Genomic DNA, 23,322 nt, shown 5'->3' on the forward strand with positions numbered 1-23,322 from the left:
AAGGACATTTTTAACTGATTGTTACCAATTAAGGACATACTGATGGCAAAATTTAAAATGTCAGTCAAAACTGCTGAAAAATAATTAAATATAAAGTGAAAAGAAATTAAATATGAATATGAAAAGAAAGAGTTGTTACTCCTAAGGAAACTAAAGAACATATGGGAAAGATTTGATAAATATTTCTGTGAAATTTGGTAGAAACGTAACTAAAAGTTGGGGAAAATTACAGAGATTAGGAATTTGGCACTAAGCTTTCTTTGCAAAAACCTAAGTACTTTCTTCACATTAAAGAATCAGAAACTAGGCCGGGCGCGGTGGCTCATGCCTGTAATCCCAGCACTTTCGGAGGCCGAGGTGGGTGGATCACCTGAGGTCAGGAGTTAGAGACCAGCCTGGCCAACATAGCAAAACCCCGTCTCTACTAAAAATACAAAAATTAGCTGGGCGTGGTGGCACACACCTGTAATCCCAGCTACTTGGAAGGCTGCGGCAGGAGAATCACTTGAACCTGGGAGGTGGAGGTCGCAGTGAGCCAAGATCACACCACCGCACTACAGCCTGGGCAACAAAGGGAGACTCTGTCTCCAAAAAAAAAAAAAAAAAAAAAAAGAGCCAGGTGCGGTGGCTCACACATGTAATCCCAGCACTTTGGGAGGCTGAGGTGAGTGGATCACCTGAGGCCACGAGCTCAAGACCAGCCTGGCCAACATGGTGAAACCCCATCTCTACTAAAAATACAAAAAATTAGTTGGGCATTGTGGCGTACACCTGTAATCCCAGCTACTCAGGAGGCTGAGGCAGGAGAATCACTTGAACCTGGGAGGTGGAGGGTGCAGTGAGCCAAGATCAAGCCACAGTACTCCAGCCTGGACAACAAGAGCAAAACTTTGTCTCAAAAAAAAAAAAAAAATCTGAAACTAGAATCACAGATAATGCATTATGGAGTTTGTTTATGAAGAGTGACAAAGTAGCACTGAATTAGTAAAATAATCTTCAGAGAAAAGACTTTGCCCTACATGAAAAGCCTGGTGAATGAATGTACATTTAAAAGTTTTATGCTGAAATGAAATATTTAAGTATGCATTATGTTCATGATCTGACCCTACTTTAAATAATTTTTGATTGATCCACTGATTACTGTACCCGGTTGTGTGACAACTGAGGGTCCTTCCTATAATCTAAGAGTTACCCTGATTTTAAAGTTTCTTAACATGACATTTGTTCTAACAAACAGGCTAGGATACCATGTAGGCCAACTCCTTACTTTCCTTTAAGGAAAGGAAATTGTAACCTACAGCTTTACCTGTTAGGAAACCACTCCCAGCAATAGAAGGAAAGGAGGTCACAAAATTTTTTTTTTTTTTTTTTGGGACGGAGTGTCGCTCTGTCGCCCAGGCTGGAGTGCAGTGGCTGGATCTCAGCTCACTGCAAGCTCCGCCTTCCGGGTTCCCGCCATTCTCCTGCCTCAGCCTCCCGAGTAGCTGGGACCACAGGCGCCGCCACCTCGCCCGGCTAATTTTTTGTGTTTTTAGTAGAGACGGAGTTTCGCCGTGTTAGCCAGGATGGTCTCGATCTCCTGACCTTGTGATCCGCCCGTCTCGGCCTCCCAAAGTGCTGGGATTACAGGCTTGAGCCACCGCGCCCGGCCAGGAGGTCACAAATTTAAGCCTGCCACTAGAAAAAAGGAAACTTCTTATAAAAAAACGCAGCTAGGGCCACAAAAGCAATAAGTTTAAGGCAAATTCAATACTCATATACAAGATAAAATTCTAATAGCCTTTGCTTTTCTAATGATCAGGAGCATTGTAGGAGATTTTGTCCGCTTAAATGCTGTGCTCTGAAACATAATCACGATACACTTATTTACATATGGACAGTAATTTTTTGATATTTGTGTGGCAGTATCCCAAACCAAATTACCTAGTCGAACTTGAAGGTGTGCACCATGATCCAGAGACCTATCTCTTATCAACGTTTCTTCTCTCTCTGGTCTCCTGTCAGTGAAGAGAGTTAATTTCTCTGAAGACTGCCTGCCATTAAGGTTTCAGAGATACCAATCTCAAAAATGGAAGGAAGGGGCAAACTCGTATTCAGTTACAGAGAGAATAAAGTCAGAATTTTAAACCTATTATTGCAGAATCTTCTCTGCATAGAGGTTACATGAAGCTTGGCCATGGATTCTAAGCAAAAATGATGGACCACAGCACTTTACTCCAGAAAACTAGGAAGAAGAGAGTTGCTTCTCTTCTGTCTTTAGGTAAGCAGACAAATAACCTGATTTCCTAAAAGATTAGAGCTTAATACATGAATCCTTTTTCAAAATGAAGCATATGAAAAAGAGAAACTGATTAAAGGCATAAGAAAATATGCGTTTTTTGAGGGCTGGGTGTGGTGGCTCACGCCTGTAATACCAGCACTTTGGGAGGCCAAGGCTGGCGGATCACGAGATCAGGAGTTTGAGACCAGCCTGACCAACATGTGAAACACTGTCTTTACTAAAAACACAAAAATTACCTGGGTATGGTGGCGGGCGCCTGTAACCCCAGCTACTCAGGAGGTTGAGGCAGGAGAATTGCTTGAACCTGGGAGGAGGAGGTTACAGTGAGCCGAGATCACACGCCACTGTACTCCAGCCTGGGCAAGAGAGCAAGACTCAGTCTCCAAAAATAAAAAGAAAATGTGCCATTTTTTGGTGGTTTTGTTTTGAGTCTCCTCAGATATAATAAGGTGAGAGTAATTCCCTGGGATTAATTTTGCAATGAAATGTGTATATTGTGAAATTCTCTTCAGGATGATTTAATACCTACAAACTAGCAAAATTTTTATAATATGTGGTCAAAAACAGTGTTTCAACCACAATGTTTATTATCTAATTATTATTTCATCATTTCATACAGAATAAAAGGGAAAACTACCACTGTTGTATTTCCAAGATAAAAATATTATTTAGTTTTGCTCTTTTTTTTTTTTTGAGACAGGGTCTCGCTCTGTTGCCCAGGCTGGAGTGCAGTGGTGCAATCTTGGGTTATTGTAGCCTTGACCTCCTAGGCTCAAGATATCCTCCAACGTCAGCCTCCCGAGTAGCCTGGACTACAGGTGTATGTCACCATGCCCAGCTAATTTTTGTATTTTTTTGTAGAGATGGGGTTTCCCCATGATGCCCAGGCTGATCTCAAACATCTGGGTTCAAGCAATCCTCCCATGTTGGTCTCCCAAATTTTTCTCTATTCTTTCACACAAGTTAAATTCTAAGATATCTATGAATTTATAGAAGACAACTATACAAAGTCCCATTTTTCTCCTTACCTGGCAAGCTTTCGCTATTATATCTGATGGTGTATCTTGTGAAAAGGCTGGTCTTAGAGCAGCTCCCACCTAGAAAAATAAATAAAGCATTTTATTTTTTATTTTTATTTTTTGAGACATGGTCTTACTCTGCCACCTAGGCGGGAGTGCAGTGGTGCGACCTTGGCTCATCACAACCTCTGCCTCCCAGGCTCAAGCAATTCTCCTTCCTCAGCCTCCTGAGTAGCTGGGATTACAGGTGTGTGCCACTACCGCCAGACTAATTTTTGTATTTTCAGTAGAGACAGGGTTTCACCATGTTGGCCTGGCTGGTCTTGAACGCCTGACCTCAAATCGTCCACCCGCCTCAGCCTCCGAAAGTGCTGGGATTACAGGTGTGAGCCACCGTGCCTGGCCCAAGGCATTTTATTTTTAAAGGTAAGTAGTAAACATAAAGCCTCTTGTGTGTTTGGAGATGAAAACACACAAAAACACTTCTATGTTCCTTTCCTTTTTATGACCTCTCCCTTATTTCTTTTCAGTTATAATAAACTCAGTCATACCCTTTTTCTTTTGCTTTCCAGGAGGTTATCATTATCAAATCTATATGAATGTTATATAAAGTAGGCAAAAATCTTGTTTTTTTTCTCGTTTTTGTTTCATACTAAACAGGATTTTCCGACAAAGTCACGTTATCAGACATACCAAAAATTGCTATTGTTAGATTTTTTTTCTGTCTATATTTTTCTAAACCTATTTCTAAGAGTATTTACCTTATGAGTCAATCTTCTATCTGGATCAATTTCTTTAAACAACTGAGTAGTACTAAAGATTTACAGTCACTCCATGACGCTAGAGGACATTTAACCTCAAAAGAAGATGCTTTAAAAAGCTGCTCAAAAATATTAATTTATGCATTTTTGTTATATTAATAAGTAGAGGAATATGAGCTTCTGTTTTAAATAAGCCCACATCAGTCACAGATTCTTAGCTATATTAGATACAACAAGTATAAGTTGAATACAGGAGTAAGATGTAGTCAGCTCCTACGTTGAGATATTCTTCCCTTATAACAGAGATCCAGTTGGTCAGGTATATCGATAGTAGTTAGGAAATGAATCGAGACTCCCTCTCTATGACTAAAGACAGATGGTAATTGATCACAGTATGTGAGCCAGTATTGGATTCTGTACTGGCAGAGAAAGAATACTATATGAAATAGGTTACTGGGTTGACTGACACAACTGGAATATGACAGATTATGTAAAAGTAGTATATCAATGTTGAATTTCTTGAGGTTACCTATTCTGTAGTCATATAAGACAATGTTCTTGTCCTTTGAAAATACAGTCTAAAATGCTCAAGGGTAAAAGCACATGATTTAAACAATTTATTTTTAAATGGTTTAGAAAAAAACTGTGTGTTGGGGGAAGAAAGACAGAGAGAATCATTGTTTAAGCATATGAGGCAAAATTAACAATTGGCAAATATGAATATGGGTTGTAAGGTAGTTTTTTATTCTATTCTTGTAGCTTTTCTGTAAATTTGATATCATTCTTTTTTTTTTTTTTGAGACAGAGTCTTGCTCTCCCGTCCTGCAGGCTGGAGTGAAGTGGTGGGATCTCGGCTCACTGCAACTTCCACCTATCAGTTTCAAGTGATTCTCCTTCCTCAGCCTCCCAAGTAGCTGGAATTACAGGTGTGTGCCACCATGCCTGGCTAATATTTGTATTTTTAGTAGAGATGGGATTTCGCCATGTTGGCCAATCTGGTCTCGAACTCCTGACCTCAGGTGATCCATCCGCCTCGGCCTCCCAAAGTGCTAGGATTATAGGCGTGAGCCACCGCGCCCAGCAATAGCATTTCTTCTTTTTTTTTTTTTCTTTTTTTTGAGATGGAGTCTCACTCTGTTGCCCAGGCTGTACTGCAATGGTGCAATCTCAGCTCACTGCACCCTCTGCCTCCCTTGTTCAAGTGATTCTCCTGCCTCAGCTTCCTGAGTAGGATTACAGGTGTGCACCACCATGCCCAACTAATTTTTGTATTTTTAGTAGAGATGGGGTTTCACCATGCTGGCCAGGCTGGTCTCGAGCTCCTGACCTCAGGCGATCTGCCCACCTCGGCCTCCTAAAGTGCTGGGATTACAGGCATAAGTCACCGCTCTCAGCTGGCAATATCATTTCTAAATAAAAAGTCTTTTAAGAAACCCACCATTCCAATAGGTTGGGTATTTGGGAGTAAACAATTGTATATAGGTTTTCTTTTTTTTTTTTTTTTTTTTTTTGAGACGGAGTCTCGCTCTGTCGCCCAGGCTGGCGTGCAGTGGCCGGATCTCAGCTCACTGCAAGCTCCGCCTCCCGGGTTCCCGCCATTCTCCTGCCTCAGCCTCCCGAGTGGCCGGGACTACAGGCGCCCGCCACCTCGCCCGGCTAGTTTTTTTTTTTTTTTTGTATTTTTTAGTAGAGACGGGGTTTCACCGTGTTAGCCAGGATGGTCTCGATCTCCTGACCTCGTGATCCGCCCATCTCGGCCTCCCAAAGTGCTGGGATTACAGGCTTGAGCCACCGCGCCCGGCCTGTATATAGGTTTTCTATAGCTAGTTGGGCTAGAAGTTATAATTTCTTCACTTAAGATGTAAAAACAACGGATTATACATAATTCACATTTTAAATTTTTTATATATTTAAGCACAACTTTTAGATGAGGTATAGCGTACTGAAGCAAAGATTTTGCCATAATCACAGTAAAAAAAAAAAAAAAAATCTGTTATTTCGTTGTTAACAAAATTTTATCCTTCATATAACCCCCCACTGCTAGGATTAGTTTACTGTGCCTCATTTGAATAACATAAGTACAGGTATGAATCTCAGGACTAACAAGCAGATCCCTCTTTTGAATGAAATAAAAAAAAATTGGGCGGGCGTGGTGCCTCACGCCTGGAATCCCAGCACTTTGGGAGGCCGAGGCGGGTGAATCACGAGGTCAGGAGATCGAGACCATCCTGGCTAACATGGTGAAACCCCGTCTGTACTAAAAATACAAAAATTAGCCAGACGTGATGGCATGAGCCTATAGTCCCAGCTACTCGGGAGGCTGAGGCAGGAGAATGGCATGAACCTGGGAGGCGGAGCTTGCAGTGAGCCAAGATTATGCCATGGCACTCCAGCCTGGGCGACACAGCGAGACTCTGTCTCCAAAACAAAACAAAAAACTTTGAAAATATCTAACTCTTTCAGCAATACTTTTTTTTTCTTTTTGAGACAGAGTGTCCCTCTGTCACCCAGGCTAGAGTGCAGTGGCGCGATCTCAGCTCACTGCAACCTCCGCCTCCTGGGTTCAAGGGATTCTCTTGCTTCAGCCTCCTGAGTAGCTGGGACTACAGGCGTGTGCCACCAGGCCCGGCTAATTTTTTGTATTTTTAGTAGAGATGGGGTTTCACCATGTTAGCCAGGATGGTCTCAATCTCCTGACCTTGTGATCCACCTGCTTCGGCCTCCCAAAATGCTAGGTTTACAGGTGTGAGCCATTGTGCCCGACCTCAGTAATACTTTTAACTGTTGCTCTTAAGAGTTAATTTATCCTTTATTATACAAGGGGCAACTGCTATCTGTTTCTAAAAATGCTTATGAAGGTTTGCCATATAAAAATAATGGCAGCAAATCCACAACACTCTTTTGAAGGTTCTTTTTATCTCTTAAAGGGCAGGGCTAAATATCTAAACACAAGACTGGAAAACTGAGCTGGAATTTCTATTCTAGTTTTATCACTAATATGTTATCACAACTTAAAAATAGTGACAACAGCTTGACACTTATTTCTTCATTTGTGGGGTGACTAAAACTAGGTAACAGACAATGGAGATAGAGACGCATTCTACAGAAATAAACAGATTGCAGTTCCAAATGCAGTCCTTCAGGAAGTCCACACTTCTTCAGTCGTCTTTCAAAAGATCAATTTTAAATTTTTAAATAAATAGAAAATCTCACATTAGCCTGATACTGCTCCAGTATCACATGACCTGGAAATTCTGGCTCAGGCACAGACGCAAACTTCTTGATAATGTCTTCAAGTGCCTGGAGCCCAGCCATTCGCAGCTGGTTGCTATGATCAGTCGCAGCCATGAATGCCATGCGAATGAGGTCAGAGAGATGAAGTACCAAGAGGTCATCTAAAAATAAAAATAGAATGCAAAAATGAAAACTCTTCCAAAAATAAGTGTAATAACATAAAAATATGAAATGAAATACAGTTTTGATAAAAAACACAATCCACATATTTCATGACTTTGGAAATAGTAAAGATACTATATTCTTTCAAGACAACTTCCATATCAATCTTTCAAGAATAGTGATATACAATACAGTAATGTTGATGATGTTATAGGATGTACAATGATATTTGATGCAAAATACTTTTAACGTAACTTTCCCAAAATCAGTTTCTAATTCTTTAAGAACAAAGGCTTGGCAAACTTTTTAGGTAAAGAACCAGACAGTTAATACTTTTGACTTTATGAAAGAAAATAGAATCTTGGGACCCCAAACTCACTATGCCAAAGAGAAATTGAAGCTTGGGGACTGAGTCTTGCAATACTGCCTTCCTTTTGCTCCCAGGTAGCTGTTAATTTCACAACTGTGTGTCACTGCCTCATTTTAAGCCACGTTCCCACAATGACAGAAGGCCAAAAATCTTCCCAAATGGCCTCCTCTCACAAATTGCTCACAAGGAATCTTTCCAAATACATATCCCTCGCTAAGAACCAGCCCTAAAACCAAGTTCTGCTGAATCTCACCCTGACAATGTCAACTACCAGCTTATTTTCACAGGTATAGGACAAAGACAAGATGAGAAATCATCCCTCTCTCTACACTGAGGCCAATGCATAACCGACTTTTTCCTTTATTCCTCCTTTTCACATGTAAAATGTAGATTTACAGAGGCTAGGCAGGGTGAGGTGGCTCAGCCTGTAAACCTAGCACTTTGGGAAGCTGAGGTGGGTGGATAGGTTGAGCTCAAGAGTTCAAGACCAGTCTGGGAAACATGGTGAACCTCATCTCTACAAAACATACAAAAATTAGCTGGGCTTGGTGGTGTGGACCTGTAGTCTCAGCTACTCAGGGGGCTGAGGTGGGAGGATCCCTTGAACCTGGGAGGTCAAGGCTGCAGCGAGCCGAGAGCATGCAACTGCACTCCAGCCTGGGTGACAAAGTAAGACCCTGTCTCAAAAACAAAACAAAAAAAAAACATTTACTGAGGCTAATCAAAGCCTCACAGGAATATAATAACCATTTACCTCACTGCTTACCCTCCCTTCCCTTTTTTTTTTTCCATCCTGCTGTTCTTTCTTCTTTAAATAACGAAGTTCCCAAAACCCCCTTTGGATAAAACATGGGTCACAGATGCTCCTGTTACCCATGTTTTTTCCCAGGTGAATCCTTAACCTTGGCTAAAAAGCCTCTATCAATTGATATCTGCGCTTCAGTCACTTTTTGGTTCACACTTTGTAGGCTATATTATCTTATTATTATTTTTTTTTGAGATGGAGTATTGCTGTGTTTCTCAGGCTGGAATGCAGTGCTGTGATCTTGGCTCACTGCAAACTCTGCCCCCAAAGGGTTCAAGTGATTCTCCTGCCTCAGCCTTCCGAGTAGCTGGGATTACAGGCCTCACCACCACACCCAGCTAATTTTTGTATTTTTAGTAGAGATGGGGTTTCACCATGTTGACCAGGCTGGTCTCAAACTCCTGACCTTGTGATTTGCCCACCTCTGCCTCCCAAAGTGCTGGGATAACAGGCGTGAGCCAGTGTGCCTGGTCTCAGGCTATATTATCTCCATTGCAACTACTTAGCTCCACTGTTACTGTGCAAAAGCAGCCACAGACAATACGTATAGAAATGAGTGTGCTGTGCTCCAGTAAAACTTTATTTACAAAAATGACTGTAGGTTGGATTTGGACAGTAGGCTGTAGTCTGCCAATCTCTACTTCAGAAAAACCCTTGTCAGGAAACTTAAATCTACAAAATAAGAAGGAAAAGACTTTTATAAGAATAAGATGTGGAAAAGGGAAATGTTTTTCCTTTTAGACCTAGAGTAAAAGTTGTCCTGGATCTGTATGAACCAAGTTTAAAAGCAAGTCTCAAAATAATTAAAATGATACCAAGTAATTTAACTACATCCCAGAACAAAGTCCAAAATTATTTGGAACACACCAAAATCCAGCATTAATATCATAAAATTTATAATGTCTGACATCTAATAAAAAATTACCAAGAATGCAAAGAAGTAGGGAAATATGTCTCACAACAAAGAGAGAGAGAGAAAAAAAAAATCGGTGAATAGAAACAAGTCTAGAAATGAAAAAGATAAGAGAAGTAGACAGGGAACTTTACATAGCTATTATCGATATGTTTCCTATGTTCAAAAAAAGGAAAAGAAAAGCACGAAAATAATGAAGGGAGAAATGAAAGGTAAAAAAAAAACCACAAAGGGGAATTTAGAGATATAAAATAAAATATCTGAAATGAAAACTACACTGGATAAAATTAATAGAGATTAAATACTACAGATCAGTGAACTTAAAAGACATAGCAACACAAATTATCTAAAGAAATTATTAAGCTCAAGGCCTATAAAGTTCTTCAGGAGGCTTCAAAACCCACAAAGTATTTTTGAAGCAGTGACAATTCTATGGTTCAGCCTGATCTCCAAACAGTTCCTATTTAAATAAGTTTTTGTTGTTATTGTTGTTGTCAAAGTTACAAGTTGTATACCTTCAATTTTTTTTCATGTGCCTACCAAAAAAACTAATTCTAGAATCTTGAGTTTAAAAAGAATATCTGGCCAGGTGCAGTGACTCATGTTGGTAATCCCAGAACTTTGGGAGGCCAAGGCGGGCAGAGGCCAGGAGTTTGAGATCAGCCTGGCCAACATAGTGAAACTCCATCTCTACTAAAAATACAAAAATTAGCTGGATATGGTGGCGGGTGCCTGTAATCCCAGCTGCTCGGGAGGCTGAGGCAGGAGAATCGCTTGAACCCAGGAGGCTGAGGCTGCAGTGAGCCGAGATCACACCACTGCATTCTAGCTTGGGTGACAGAGTGAGACTCTGTCTCAGAAAAAAATAAATAAATAAAATAAAAATAAAAGAATATCTGTTGCTTTGTGGGTGGGAGGCAAGCAGAGAAGGGAAAACATTTGGCTAGAAGCCCGCAGTGCTTCCTCACCTAAAGGAAGCAAAAACATACCACCAATAAAAGCAAGGTTTTTTTTTTTTTTCTTTTTTTGAGAAAGAGTCTCGCTCTGTCGCCCAGGCTGGAATGCAGTAGCGTGATCTCGGCTCACTGCAAGCTCTGCCTCTCGGGTTCACGCCATTCTCCTGCCTCAGCCTCCCGAGTAGCTGGGACTACAGGCACCCGCCACCACACCTGGCTGATTTTTTTTTGTATTTTTAGTAGAGACGGGGTTTCACCATGTTAGCCAGGATGGTCTCGATCTCCTGACCTCGTGATCCACCTGCCACGGCCTCCCAAAGTGCTGGGATTACAGGCCTGAGCCACTGCTCCTGGCCAAAAGCAAGGTTTTGAACTAAGTAGGGTGAAGAGTTATCTGCACTCTCATGTTTACTGCAGGACTATTCACAGTAACCAAGATATGGAACCAACCTAAGTATCTATCAATTGATAAAGAAAATGTGGTATAAATACATAATGGAATACTATTCAGTCATAGAAAAGAATAAAGTCCTATTATTTGAGACAACATGGATGAACTTGGAGGCATTAGGTTAACTGAAATATGTCAGGCACAGAAAAATACCACATGATCTCATTCATACGTGGAATCTAAAAAAGTTAATCTAACAGAAGTAGAGAGTAGAATGGTGGTTACCAGAGGTTGGGTGGTTAAGGGTAAGATGGGGATATGTTGGTCAAAGTATATTGAGTTACAGTTAAATAGGAGGAATAAGTGTAAGAGATCTACTCTATAGCATGGTGACTATAGTTAATGACAATACACTGTGTTCTTGAAAAATGCAAAGATGGTGGATGTTAAGTGGTCTCACACAAACATGGTAACTAGGTGAGGTAATGCATTTGTTAATTTGCTAGATTTAACTATTCTACAATGTATACATACTTCAAAACATCTTGTTGTACATGATATATATATATATATATGTAAGTCAATTAAACAAATTTTGCCCATCTGATAAACTAAAAAAGTTAAGATGATAATTATTATGTTATATGTACTTTACTACAACAAAAAAACTGAGAAACAAACAAGAATGAGGTATAATAAACTACTGCCAAAATTTGGGAGAAAATTCCCAAGGCAGTAGGAAGTAGATTAAAATGAGTCTACTTATATTATGCCAACCTGAAAGTAAATAAAAAGACCTATTATTCCTCCTGCACTCTATCACCTAATTTACAAAGTCTAGGACTGTATCAATCTACCAAACCAAAATCTAGGCAATTGCTTCTGTAACGAGGGTGCCACTTTCCCCAACAACCGGAGTGCTGCTGCTTCTCTGCCCATCTCTATGTCTACCCTTCCAAAGCAAGACCTCTGTCTTTTTCTAAATCCCAGGAAGTGAACTCTTGAAAAGGTGGGTATGACAAGGGGACTGAACAAAAACTTCAAAGCGGAAAAATAATTAGGGGGTTTATTATATGTGGGGAGTAGTAATTCTCTATAATTAAAGCATAGGAGATAGGAAGATGAAGAGATGAAGATAATACAGGAGAGCCTGAAGAGCACATTTACTGGGTCTATACTTTTTCATATACTCTGCCATGACTGTTCGGAATCAGAATGGCAGGCGGTGATGTTAGAAAGCATCCTGTTAGAAAGGATCCAGAGCAAAATATGCCAGACACTGGAATCTGGGTGGGAGCTGTTACAGCACCTTACCATCCAACTACAGGTGGGAAATACATGAACAACAAAGAACACGGGCAATCCACCTCTACACTGAGAGAAAATTTCAAATATGGAATCTTCTCTTTCAAGAATATATAAACAATTAAGTTTATTAAAGAAAAATGCAACCAGGGAAAAGAAAGATTCTGAAGATTCAGAGAAATGGCTAATCTCTGGAAACAATTTTCTATAAAAACCAGAATAAAATTAAAAAAAAAAAAATCATGTGGCATCCTCAATAGGATGGAAAGAATCATGGCTGCTATGGTATAAAAACAGAAAATCTTAGAGAGTAAAACGGATATGATACAATGGAGGTGGGAGAAATGTAGACAAATTACAGGAAAATTTTAAAAATTAAAGCAGATTTAAGATTATTAATGAAGGCTAAAAAAAGCAAAACATCAATGTATAAAGAAAAAACCTGTGAGGATCTCTGAGCACTAAGGTAAAAAGAACAAGACACAATGAGGAAGAAAAACAACAGTTAAGATCTACAAAGAAAGAAAGGCCTACCTAAGGATTTTCACTATTCGCTAAATGTAGTACGCACACTTATGATTCCATGGCTTTACAAATTCTCTTACTTCCTCTGATTCTTTTTATTTATTTATTTTTTGGCAATCAGCTTTTTCATGTTGAATCCCTCCGCTTCTAATAATCCAGTGTGGTAGGCAGAATACTGGCAGCCCAAAATTTCCACACCTAATCCCTAGAACCTGTGACTATGTTACCTTGTAGGGCAAAAGGGACTCTGCAGATGTGATTATGGTTATGGAGTTTAAAACATGGAGACTGGCCTAAATTATCACGGCAGACCCAATCTAATCACATGAGTCCTTAAAAGCACAGCACCTTTCCTGGCTGCAGTCAGAGACACGTGAGGACTGAAGAAGCATCACAGAAAGATTTAACGCTGCTGCCTTTGAAAAGAGAGAAAGGGAGCCGTGAGCCAAAGAGTGCAGGCAGCATATACGAGCTGGAAAGAAAAGGAAAGGGATGTCCCCTAGAGCCTCCAGAAAGGAACACAGCCCTGCCGACGCCTTGATGTTACCCCACCGAGACTTCTGACCTCCAGAACTGTAAGATGATAAACTTGTGTGATTTTAAACCCAGTCTGTGGGCATTTGTTATAGCAGCCATAGAAAACTAACGCCACCAGTCTCTTCTAACCCTTTCTCTGCCTTTGAAACTTCAAAATAACCTTTTCTGTGATGTCTTCCCTGGCTTTATAGGAAATGAATACTATATGTTTTTTAATGTTCTCAAAGTACTTTAACATACTACTATTAGGACACCCCACAACCATTTGACTGAGAAGTCTGTCTCTCTGTCTTCTAGGCTGTAAGTTCTTCCAGGGTATGGACTATGTTTTTTTCTTCTCTGTATCCCCACTGTATACCAAAAAATAGGATGCAGTAATATTTGCTGAATAATGACATGAACAAAAACACTGTGTTAATGATGTATTGTGCTTTGCTGATACTCTATATTCAGAGTCTCATTTTATACATGTTGTACTACTGTTTTCCAGTTTGTATGTTTTTGAGACAGAGTCTTGCTCTGTCGCTCAGGCTGGAGTGTGGTGGCATGATCTTGGCTCACTGCTACCTCCGCCTCCCGGGTTCAAGCGATTCTCCTGACTCAGCCTTCCGAGTGGCTGGGACTACAGGCACGTGCCAGGATGTCCGCTAATTTTTTGTATGTTTAGTAGAGATGGGGTTTCCGCATGTTGGCCAGGCTGGTTTCGAACTCCTGACCTCAAGTGATCCACCCGCCTCAGCCTCCCAAAGTCCTGGGATTACAGGCATGAGCCACCGCACTCAGCCTGTTTGTTTTAAAAATATGTATGTGAGCTCTGCTGCTTCTTATACACAATGAAATAACCCAAAAGACATTTTCAATTCATAGATGTCAATATTGTTAATACATACAATTTGTCTTCAGCTATTTAAAAAATGACTGGGTGATAAAGAGACAACAAACTGTAGGATAAGGAATCTGTTACTCTATCACCTCTCAATTTCTCTGGGTCTCTTCAACTATGAAATGAAGGTACTGGGCCTGATGGTCTCTTTGTAAATTCCCTATAATATCAGATTCAGGGGATACACGGTATAAAAAGTTTACAAAAGATAAAAAATAATGAGATAAAAATTGTTTCCATAATAAACAATTTTCACCTTTGCAAAAATACCTAATAGCACTTCTGAAATTTGAGAGTTTGCAATCTACCAGGGCATTCATGAATTCTGACATTCTCCATGGCTGGGGATTCTCACTTTATTTATATGCCTTAAAATTTTACCATTTCCTTTCTGCTGAAATGCTAAAATCCAGGACAATGTACTAAGAAAATCTAAGTAACTGCCATGATTATCCTTTGGGCAAATGATTAAAGAGACAGACACACAGATCAATGTATCTTATGGACCACCTTCTTCAACTTATCTTCCCAATAGGAATCAGAAGATGAATAGGATGAAGAGTATGTAGAGGGGACAGAAAACTAAGATGAAAGGCAAGAGAACTTACAATAAACAAATGGCACATTCTAAAGCACACTACATCCATAGCAGTAAAACATCTCAAGCTGTAAAAATGCTTTGGGGAAAATAAGTGCTGATTTTAAATTTACTTGTAGGGTTTCGAAGTTTAGCAGAACGTGCCAAGGCAAGATCAAAGTGAGCCTGGTCTGCATTCTCACACAAATTGATGATTCGACACAGGCAATCCGCAGCAAATACTCGAGTGGCCCAGCGAGGGGCCACAAAAGGCTTTGATTTATCTTCTTCACCTAACGTGGTAAACATGGTATCATCATCCATCTCATCCTTCTTTTCAGATTCTTCATCTTTTCCACTACTTAAGAGAGTTGCAGTACTCATATCTATAACAAGAATAAGGAATATTATAACAACCTTACATAAGCAAAAATGATCCTTTAAAAAGTTATTAATGTGGCCGGGCGCGGTGGCTCAAGCCTGTAATCCCAGCACTTTGGGAGGCCGAGACGGGCGGATCACGAGGTCACAAGATCAAGACCATCCTAGCTAACATGGTGAAACCCCGTCTCTACTAAAAAAATACAAAAAACTAGCCAGGCGAGGTGGCGGGCGCCTGTGGTCCCAGCTACTCCGGAGGCTGAGGCAGGAGAATGGCGTGAACCCGGAAGGCGGAGCTTGCAGTGAGCTGAGATCCGGCCACTGCACTCCAGCCTGGGTGCCAGAGCGAGACTCCGTCTCAAAAAAAAAAAAAAAAAAAAAAAAAGTTATTAATGTTAAAAATTTTTTAATTTTAAAAAAAGACTAAATTCTTACTTTCTGGAAAACAGTAAAACTAGCAAAATTTTTTTTCAACAATCAAAAGCCAAGGAAAGGATAACATAAATTACTTTTATGTAAACTACATTTACATATTTCAACAGTTTTACGTAGTATGTGTTACTCTAGAGTAACTCGGGATTTTTATGTATGAAAATTTAGTTTGAAGTTCCAAAAAATTTTGAAATACATTTTCCCAACAATATAAAAAAGCTCATTTGTTTATAACATAATTTAACCTTCAACATTTTGACAGGGATTTGTAGATCAAAAGTTATTACTTTTAAATATAAGCTCAGATTTACATGTATGTATCTTTATACATATATCTACATGCATATATCAGAAGTAAAACAATTTCCATTATTTTAAGAACACATATTAAATACTTACCACTAGAAGCTGCCAGGACATCTTTACAAAGCATTAGCCAATGAGAAAGTTTTTCTACTGCCAGCGAAGAAAGCATATGTCCCAAAGTGTCATGAATATCAGAACACAATTTTCGATCTGTCTCCCGGTCTAGCATTCCAAAAAGTAGTCCCTCAAGACCAGTTTCTGTTATATTAACACCTTGGTGCCGGCAATGAATATCACTTCGAGAACTAACCCCAGGTGCAAAAGGATTGACATCTGAAAGGTAATTTTTACAAATGAATTTGTATGGGATTTTTGTTGTATGCTATAGGTAACAATTATGATAAAGATCAAGTCTTACATATAAATTCACAACAGCCACAAAACCAGCTAGCTACATACAATTTAACTACGGCCTCTAGTTTACGTATCTTTGGGATCATAATTTAATCTGGCAATTAGAGTAAAACCTTGAACTGTAAAACTGATTATTCTGAGATATTGTAAACAAATCTCAGGGAACGCTCAATAAATATTTGATTCTAATAAGAAAAAGTGTGGGAAAGAGATATACAGCTAAATATATTTAACAAACTAAAAAACTGTTTTATTTGTTAGAAGAATAAATTGAAACTTACTGAGTCTTATAGTTCAGATTTTAAACATTTTATAAAGTCAGAACACAAACTCTAAGTGGACTGTATCCTAACAGTTCATTTAAAAATTGGGAAAACTCAAGGCTGGGCGCAGTGGCTCACACCTGTAATCCCAGCACTTTAGAAGGCGGAGGTGGGTGGATCACCTGAGGTCAGGAGTTCGAGACCAGTCTGGCCAACATGGTGAAACCCCAGCTCTACTAAAAATACAAAAATTAGCTGGGTGTGGTGGTGGGTGTCTGTAATCCCAGCTACTCGGGAGGCTGAGGCAGGAGAATCTCTTGAACCTAGGAGGCGAAGGTTGCAGTGAGACAAGATTGTGCCATTGCACTCCAGCCTGGAAACTCCGTCGGGTGCAGTGGCTCAAATCTGTAATCCCAGCACTTTGGGGGGCTGAGGCAGGTGGATCACAAGGTCAGGAGTTCAAGACCAGCCTGGTCAAGATGGTGAAATCCTGCCTCTACTAAAAATACAAAAATTAGCCGGGTGCGGTGGCAGGTGCCTGTAATCCGAGCCACTCGGGAGGCTGAGGCAGGAGAATCACTTGAACCTGGGAGGTGGAGGTTGCAGTGAGCTGAGATCGTACCACTGCACTCCGGCCTGGGTGACAGTGTGAGACTCTGTTTCATAAATAAATAAATATATAAATAAATATAAAAATAAAAAATAAATAAAAATTGGGAAAATCCAAAGACTAACAACAACCAAAAAGTAATGTTGTCACGAAATATTAGTTAAATTTCTTGCTTCATCGGAAAATCTTTTCATTCTTGTAAACAGCAGTAGTATATAACTGGTGGCTTTAAGAATGAGTATTACTAAGCCCTCTGAAGTCTAGAGCCCTCTGAACCCTGAAGGGCGTAAGATGGAGGAATGGAGCTGAAAGGTTAACTATTTTTGTTTTGTCACCCCAAATACAGAATAAAGTGAGGTTTGAAGAAAATAGCCATAGTGAGTGAAAATCTAAAACAATAGAAAAAGTTAAATGAAAAGGTTCCAAGAAAAGAGAACATTAGAAAGAGATTAGGCACAGAGACTCTTCTTTCACTTAGCAGTGCATAGTGAGTATTTTCCCATTTCAGTAATTATACTTCTATAGTATGAATGTTAATGGCTACACAGCAAACCCATACATTAGGATAAAATTAATTGATTAATCACTGAGGACAAATTCCTTAAAAGAAAATTAATTGATTAGAGGACAAATTCCTTAAAAGGGAATTTCTAGGTCAAAGGGTAAGCACATTTTGAAAACTTCAAGGACACAGTGCCAAAAAACCCTCCAGGAAATGTGCGTGATTTTTACATTTCTATCTGTAGTACAAGAAATATCTATTCCTACTTTTCCCAACACTGGTTATAAACATTATTTTTAATCTTGATTAGTTTTATAGAAGAAAAATGCTATCTTATGAGTATAATAACATGGAATTGTTAAATCACTGGAGGTTAAAGATACTTGTTATTTTTTCTTTATAAAACGTGCTCTAGTGGTTTTTAGAAGATGCAAAGACAAATTGACATTGCAGCCCCTAAGACTACCTTAGTAAGACTTAATTACAAGGTTAGCCCTTAGCTAGCATCTGGGAATTGGGTTTCTAGAGGTTTCCCATTAATTCCCTGATAAAAGGGGCTCGCTGTACCTAAATTGTGGCTTCTGCTGAACATCTGCTTTCCTTCTGAGAGTCTGAACTTTTGGTATGTGCCAGGCAGGCCATGCCTATGGGATCAGCTCCCAGTAAAAACATTGGGCATTAAGTCTTTAATAAGCTTCTCTGGGAGAATACATTACACGCATGTGTCACAACGCATTGCTGGGCTGCAATCTGTACGACTCCATGGGGACAGGGCTCTGGGGAGCTTGTGCCTGGTTTCCTCTAACTTCATCCTACACACCTTTTCTTCCTTTTGTCATAATAAACACAGCCAGGAAAATGCCTATACAATGAGTCCACCCAGGAAATCATCAAACCTGGGGGTGATCTTGGGGACTCCAAACATACTCATTTGTAAAAGCTTTAAACACTTTTATAAATAAGTACATTAGTAAATAAAATTAGTTAATAAAAAATATATTTTGCAAATATTTTTCCCTATCTTAGCTGTCTTTCTTTTCTTTCTTTCTTTTTTTTTTTTTTTTGGTAAGAGACAGGATCTCACTATGCTGCCCAAGTTGGACTTGAACTCCTGGGCTCAAGTGATTTGTCTCAGTCTTCCAAGTAGTCTCAATTTTGTTAATGGCAACTGACATGTAGAAGTTCTGAAAATTTATATGTATTCAGAAGAGGTCTGTAACTACTTTTGGTGATATCTTCTCTCCAAAAAGCAATAATGTCTACTGTTAGATTTTTATCATAAACTTATTTATTTATTTATTTTTTTAGATGAAGTCTCGCTCTGCCACCAAGGCTGGAGTGCAGTGGTGTGATCTCGGCTCACCGCAAGCTCCACCTCTCGGGTTCATGCCATTCTCCTGCTTCAGCCTCCCAAGTAGCTGGGACTACAGGCGCCCGCCACCACACTCGGCTAATTTTTCTGTATTTTTAGTAGAGACGGAGTTTCACCATGTTAGCCAGGATGGTCTTGATATTCCTGACTTCGTGATCCGCCCGCCTCGGCCTCCCAAAGTGTTGAGATTACAGGCATGAGCCACCGCGCCCAGCCTAATAAATTTCTTTTATATTCTACAATACTGTATGGCTGTTAATAAAGTTCTTATGCTATGCTAAAATTGAAGTTATTCTTGTATCTTGCTTCTTTGTATCCAAGCGGATTCTAGGCATTAGAAAACTTTTATAAGTAAAAATTTTCCCTCATAATCGGGGAAATACCTCTGTCAATTAAACTCTTAAAAAGTTTCCAAACCACCTACACCCAGATATCAGAAGACCAGCTAGGAATTTAAGCTATACCTAAAACCGTCCAAAAAGCAGAAAGAACTAAAGGAAGCAAAAATCAACCTTTTGCTACCAAACATCTACTGATATTTCATAGCTTTATTGGCTATTTTGGTCTTACCTTCTTAGAGGAAAAAATTACATCACAAAAGGCTACCTACCATCCAGAACAGGAAACCTTCAAGTGCCCCTAAAACATCCTCAGCAAATGGCAGAAATATTCTGATACTAAATATTATTCAGTTTAAGCTACAAATAATTTTTTTCTAAATCCAGTCGTTCACACCCTACTTTTTACTTATTGATTTACTTACTTTCTTTAGGAGACATGGTCTTACTCTACCACCCAGACTGGAGCACAGTGGTGTGATCACAGCTCGTCGTAACCTTGAACCCTTGGGCTCAAGTGATCCTCCCCCCTCAGCCTCCGGAGTAGCTAGGACTACAGGTACACGACACTATGCCCGACTTGCAAAAATTTTTAAAAAGCAAAAATGCAAAATTACCAAGAAAACCACATTGGAATTTTTAAAGTGGTAATGGTTTTATTTCAAAGAATAAGACATCTGGCCACATTTCAACACAAAAATGTTATTTGATAAATAATACTTATTTGAAATGTAAAAGTATTTAAACAAAAAAGAATATTGACCAATAATATAACTTACTGGCACTACTGCTCTCTTTGTCCCCTGCATTTTTTGCCAGGCTCATGGCATATTCACAAACTTCAGCTGCTTCTCTTTGTGCCAGTTGCCGAAGACATGCCACAGCCGCTCGTCGAAGTAACAAATGGGAACTACATAAGTGAACCTGTAAACCATAACAATGTTAGGCAAGTTCTCTTAAAAAAGCTGTAATTCTTTCATCTTTCTTGTCTAATGAATGTATATGTATGTATATACATACACATATATATACATACATACACACACACACACACACACACATATATATATATCTTTTTTTGAGACAGATTTTCACTCTTGTTGCCCAGGCTGGAGTGCAGTGGCATGATCTCAGCTCACTGCAACCTCTGCCTTCCGGTTTCAAGCAATTCTCCTGCCTCAGCCTCCCGAGTAGCTGGGATTACAGGCACCTGTCACCACGCCTGGCTAATTTTTGCATTTTTGGTAGAGATGGGGTTTCACCATGTTGGCCAGGCTGGTCTCGAACTCCTGGTCTCGTGATCCACCCACCTCGGCCTCCCAAAGTGCTGGGATTACAGGCATGAGCCACCGTCCCCGGCCCTAATGAATATATATTAACATCTTACTTCTGAAGATGCTCTTAATTTAACAACCTCAGTTGTTTAAAATATAGTCAAATGATGGCCTTCTGACAAAATACTATTACTAATAAAATATATGAAAAATATGTTAGTTGCCAAAATAACTGTCCCAAGATCTGTGCTCTAAAGCTCATACAATATACTTAGATGAAAAATCCAGAAGGACTTTCTGCACATCTTATTTTACACATAGTCCTACTCAATCTTGTCATCTAAATGTTTTAAGTATATAAAGATCAGATGTAGTGAATGAAAAGTTAGGGGGCAGAGCACACCATAACATTTGAAAGCAAAGGAGGTTATTTAGTAAAGTGAAAAAACCAAATCAAGCAAACATAATCACCCGAAAAAATTGCAAAATGGGGCCTTTTGCTACAGACTTTTTTTTCATCTGCAAGGTCCCCGAATATAGTACACTCTAAAACATAAAAGTATAAGATGCAGCATGGCATAAAAGTTAAGAATTCAGGCACAGCTGCCAAACTGGGTTTGAATCCTGGCTCTGTCACTTATTCCTGTGACACCTTACACAAGTTACTTAGCCCCTCTGTGCCTTGATTTGCCCACATGTACGGTGGGAATATTAACTCTTCACAGGAATACGGTGTAAATAAGTAAAATGCTTACAATGCTGGCTACCACATGGTAACTGCTCAGTAAATGTAAGCTATTATAATTGTTACTATAAATCTGACTCATGAAAAAAATATTAAATTATGTTCTATGTGCTGCTTTTTAAGCAAGGAAGTAATCTTCTAGAAAGAATCCCAGACACAAATGATGGGGATGGAGAACAGGTGTGTGGAATACACCTCCTTTCACAATGCCAGATAGTATATTTTTAGGCTATTAATACAGCATTTGGAACTCAAGATATACTTGCATAAAATCATAGCCCATGAAATTTATACCAAGCATTAATAAAAATAAACTGTAACTGAAGAGAAAAAAAATCTGACAGATTTTTATCAACAAAATAGTTTGGTTATTTGTCTTTTTGTTTTGTTTTTCGTTTTTTTTTTGAGACAGAGTCTCGCTCTGTCGCCCAGGCTGGAGTGCAGTGGCGCAATCTCGACTCACTGCAAGCTCCGCCTCCCAGGTTTACGCCATTCTCTTGCCTTAGCCTCCTGAGTAGCTGGGACTACAGGCGCCCGCCACCTTGTCCGGCTAGTTTTTTTTAATTTTTTTTAGTAGAGACGGGGTTTCACCGTGTTAACCGGGATGGTCTCGATCTCCTGACCTCGTGATCCGCCCGTCTCGGCCTCCCAAAGTGCTGGGAATACAGGCTTGAGCTTGTTTTGTTTTTAAGACAGGGTATCACTCTGTCACACAGGCTGGTGTGCAGTGGCACAATCACAGCTTACTACAGCCTCAACCTCTCGGGCTCAAGCAATCCTCTCGCCTCAGTTTTTGATTTTTTTGTAGAGACAAGGTCTCACTATATTATAGCCCAGACTGGTGTCAAACTCCTGTGCTCAAGTGATCTGCCTGCCTTGGGCTCCCAAAGCACTGGGATTTTATTTACTCTTCTTCCCGAAAATAAAGACATTTTGGAAATTTCAAATACTCCATAATTAATTAGAAAGCTCAAGCATGGTCATATCAAATAGGAAGAACAAGTCACTTAGTCTCTTGAAGTTTCTGCCTTTTTATTCTTACAGTGGGGACAACATCCAACCCACCTATCTTACACAACTGCTGTAAGAATCCAGTGATAAAACATATATGGAGAACATCATAAAATTTTAATTTAGTAACAATTACAGAGAATTGTAGCTCAGAAAATACATTCAACAAATGTTGACTGGCAAAGCCTAAGTGAAAGAAATAAAACACTTTACAAAGTGTTTTCAAAAACTCCACTGCAGTCATTCTCAGGTGTACTTTTCTCTTTCATTTTAACATCTGTGATATTAGAGTTGTAAAGTACAATCAATGGTATCTTTCAGTCCCTGTATTTATTGAAAAGATAATCCTATCCACACTGTAGTGGTAACATGTGCCAAAGTTGTAAGTTATATGACTGTGTATGTGTGAATTCAATTCTGGACACTCCATTGTGTTCCGTTTGTCTACTTGTGTATACTTGCAATACTACCCTGTCTTTCTCACTGGAGCTTATGGTAAATCTTGATAGTAAGTATAGTAAATCTTCCAACTTCATTGATCTTCATAAGCACTTTGCATTTCCCTATTAAATTTAGAACCAGCTTGTCAATTTTTCCAAAAACACCACTCTTCTACTCCATTTAGCTTCTGTGAACAATACAACCTCTATTTCTTCTTTAATCTCTCTTAACTGCTTCTACATATTCCTTGCTGACTCCTTTTCTCTTTTCTAAATTTTTTAAGTTGGGTTCCTCAATCAGGACTCTCTCCTTGGTGATCTCATCTACTCCTATGTCTCTGTTTTCCATATAAATGCTTATGCCTCTCAAATTTACCTCTTTAACCAGACCTCTCTTTTCTGAGCTCCAGGCCCATATAACTAACTATCCACGTGTCTAAAACTGAATTAAGATATCCACTCTTCCCAATCCTCCTCCTCCAATGTTGCCAATCTCAGGAAATTACATTACTATA

At 39.4% G+C, this 23,322-nt stretch overlaps 1 protein-coding gene across 7 annotated transcripts in view; it reads right to left on the reverse strand.

The window, feature by feature from the left end:
* LOC105465413 (HEAT repeat containing 5B) overlaps positions 1 to 23,322 on the reverse strand; it is a 105,751-nt gene that overhangs the window by 33,387 nt on the left and 49,042 nt on the right. For all 7 annotated transcript variants that reach the window (XR_011611618.1, XM_071076518.1, XM_071076517.1 and 4 more), the window contains 5 exons: positions 20,117 to 20,261; positions 15,932 to 16,171; positions 14,854 to 15,105; positions 7,275 to 7,456; positions 3,310 to 3,378 (listed from right to left, as the gene is read on the reverse strand). Coding sequence is in view for 6 of the 7 variants with exons in the window: in XM_071076518.1 (XP_070932619.1) it covers positions 3,310 to 3,378; positions 7,275 to 7,456; positions 14,854 to 15,105; positions 15,932 to 16,171; positions 20,117 to 20,261 (888 nt within the window). In the remaining variant the exon portion in view is untranslated. The remainder of the gene's footprint in view (positions 1 to 3,309; positions 3,379 to 7,274; positions 7,457 to 14,853; positions 15,106 to 15,931; positions 16,172 to 20,116; positions 20,262 to 23,322) is intronic.

Source organism: Macaca nemestrina, chromosome 13, assembly GCF_043159975.1.
Source record: "Macaca nemestrina isolate mMacNem1 chromosome 13, mMacNem.hap1, whole genome shotgun sequence".
Classification (NCBI taxonomy): domain Eukaryota; kingdom Metazoa; phylum Chordata; class Mammalia; order Primates; family Cercopithecidae; genus Macaca; species Macaca nemestrina.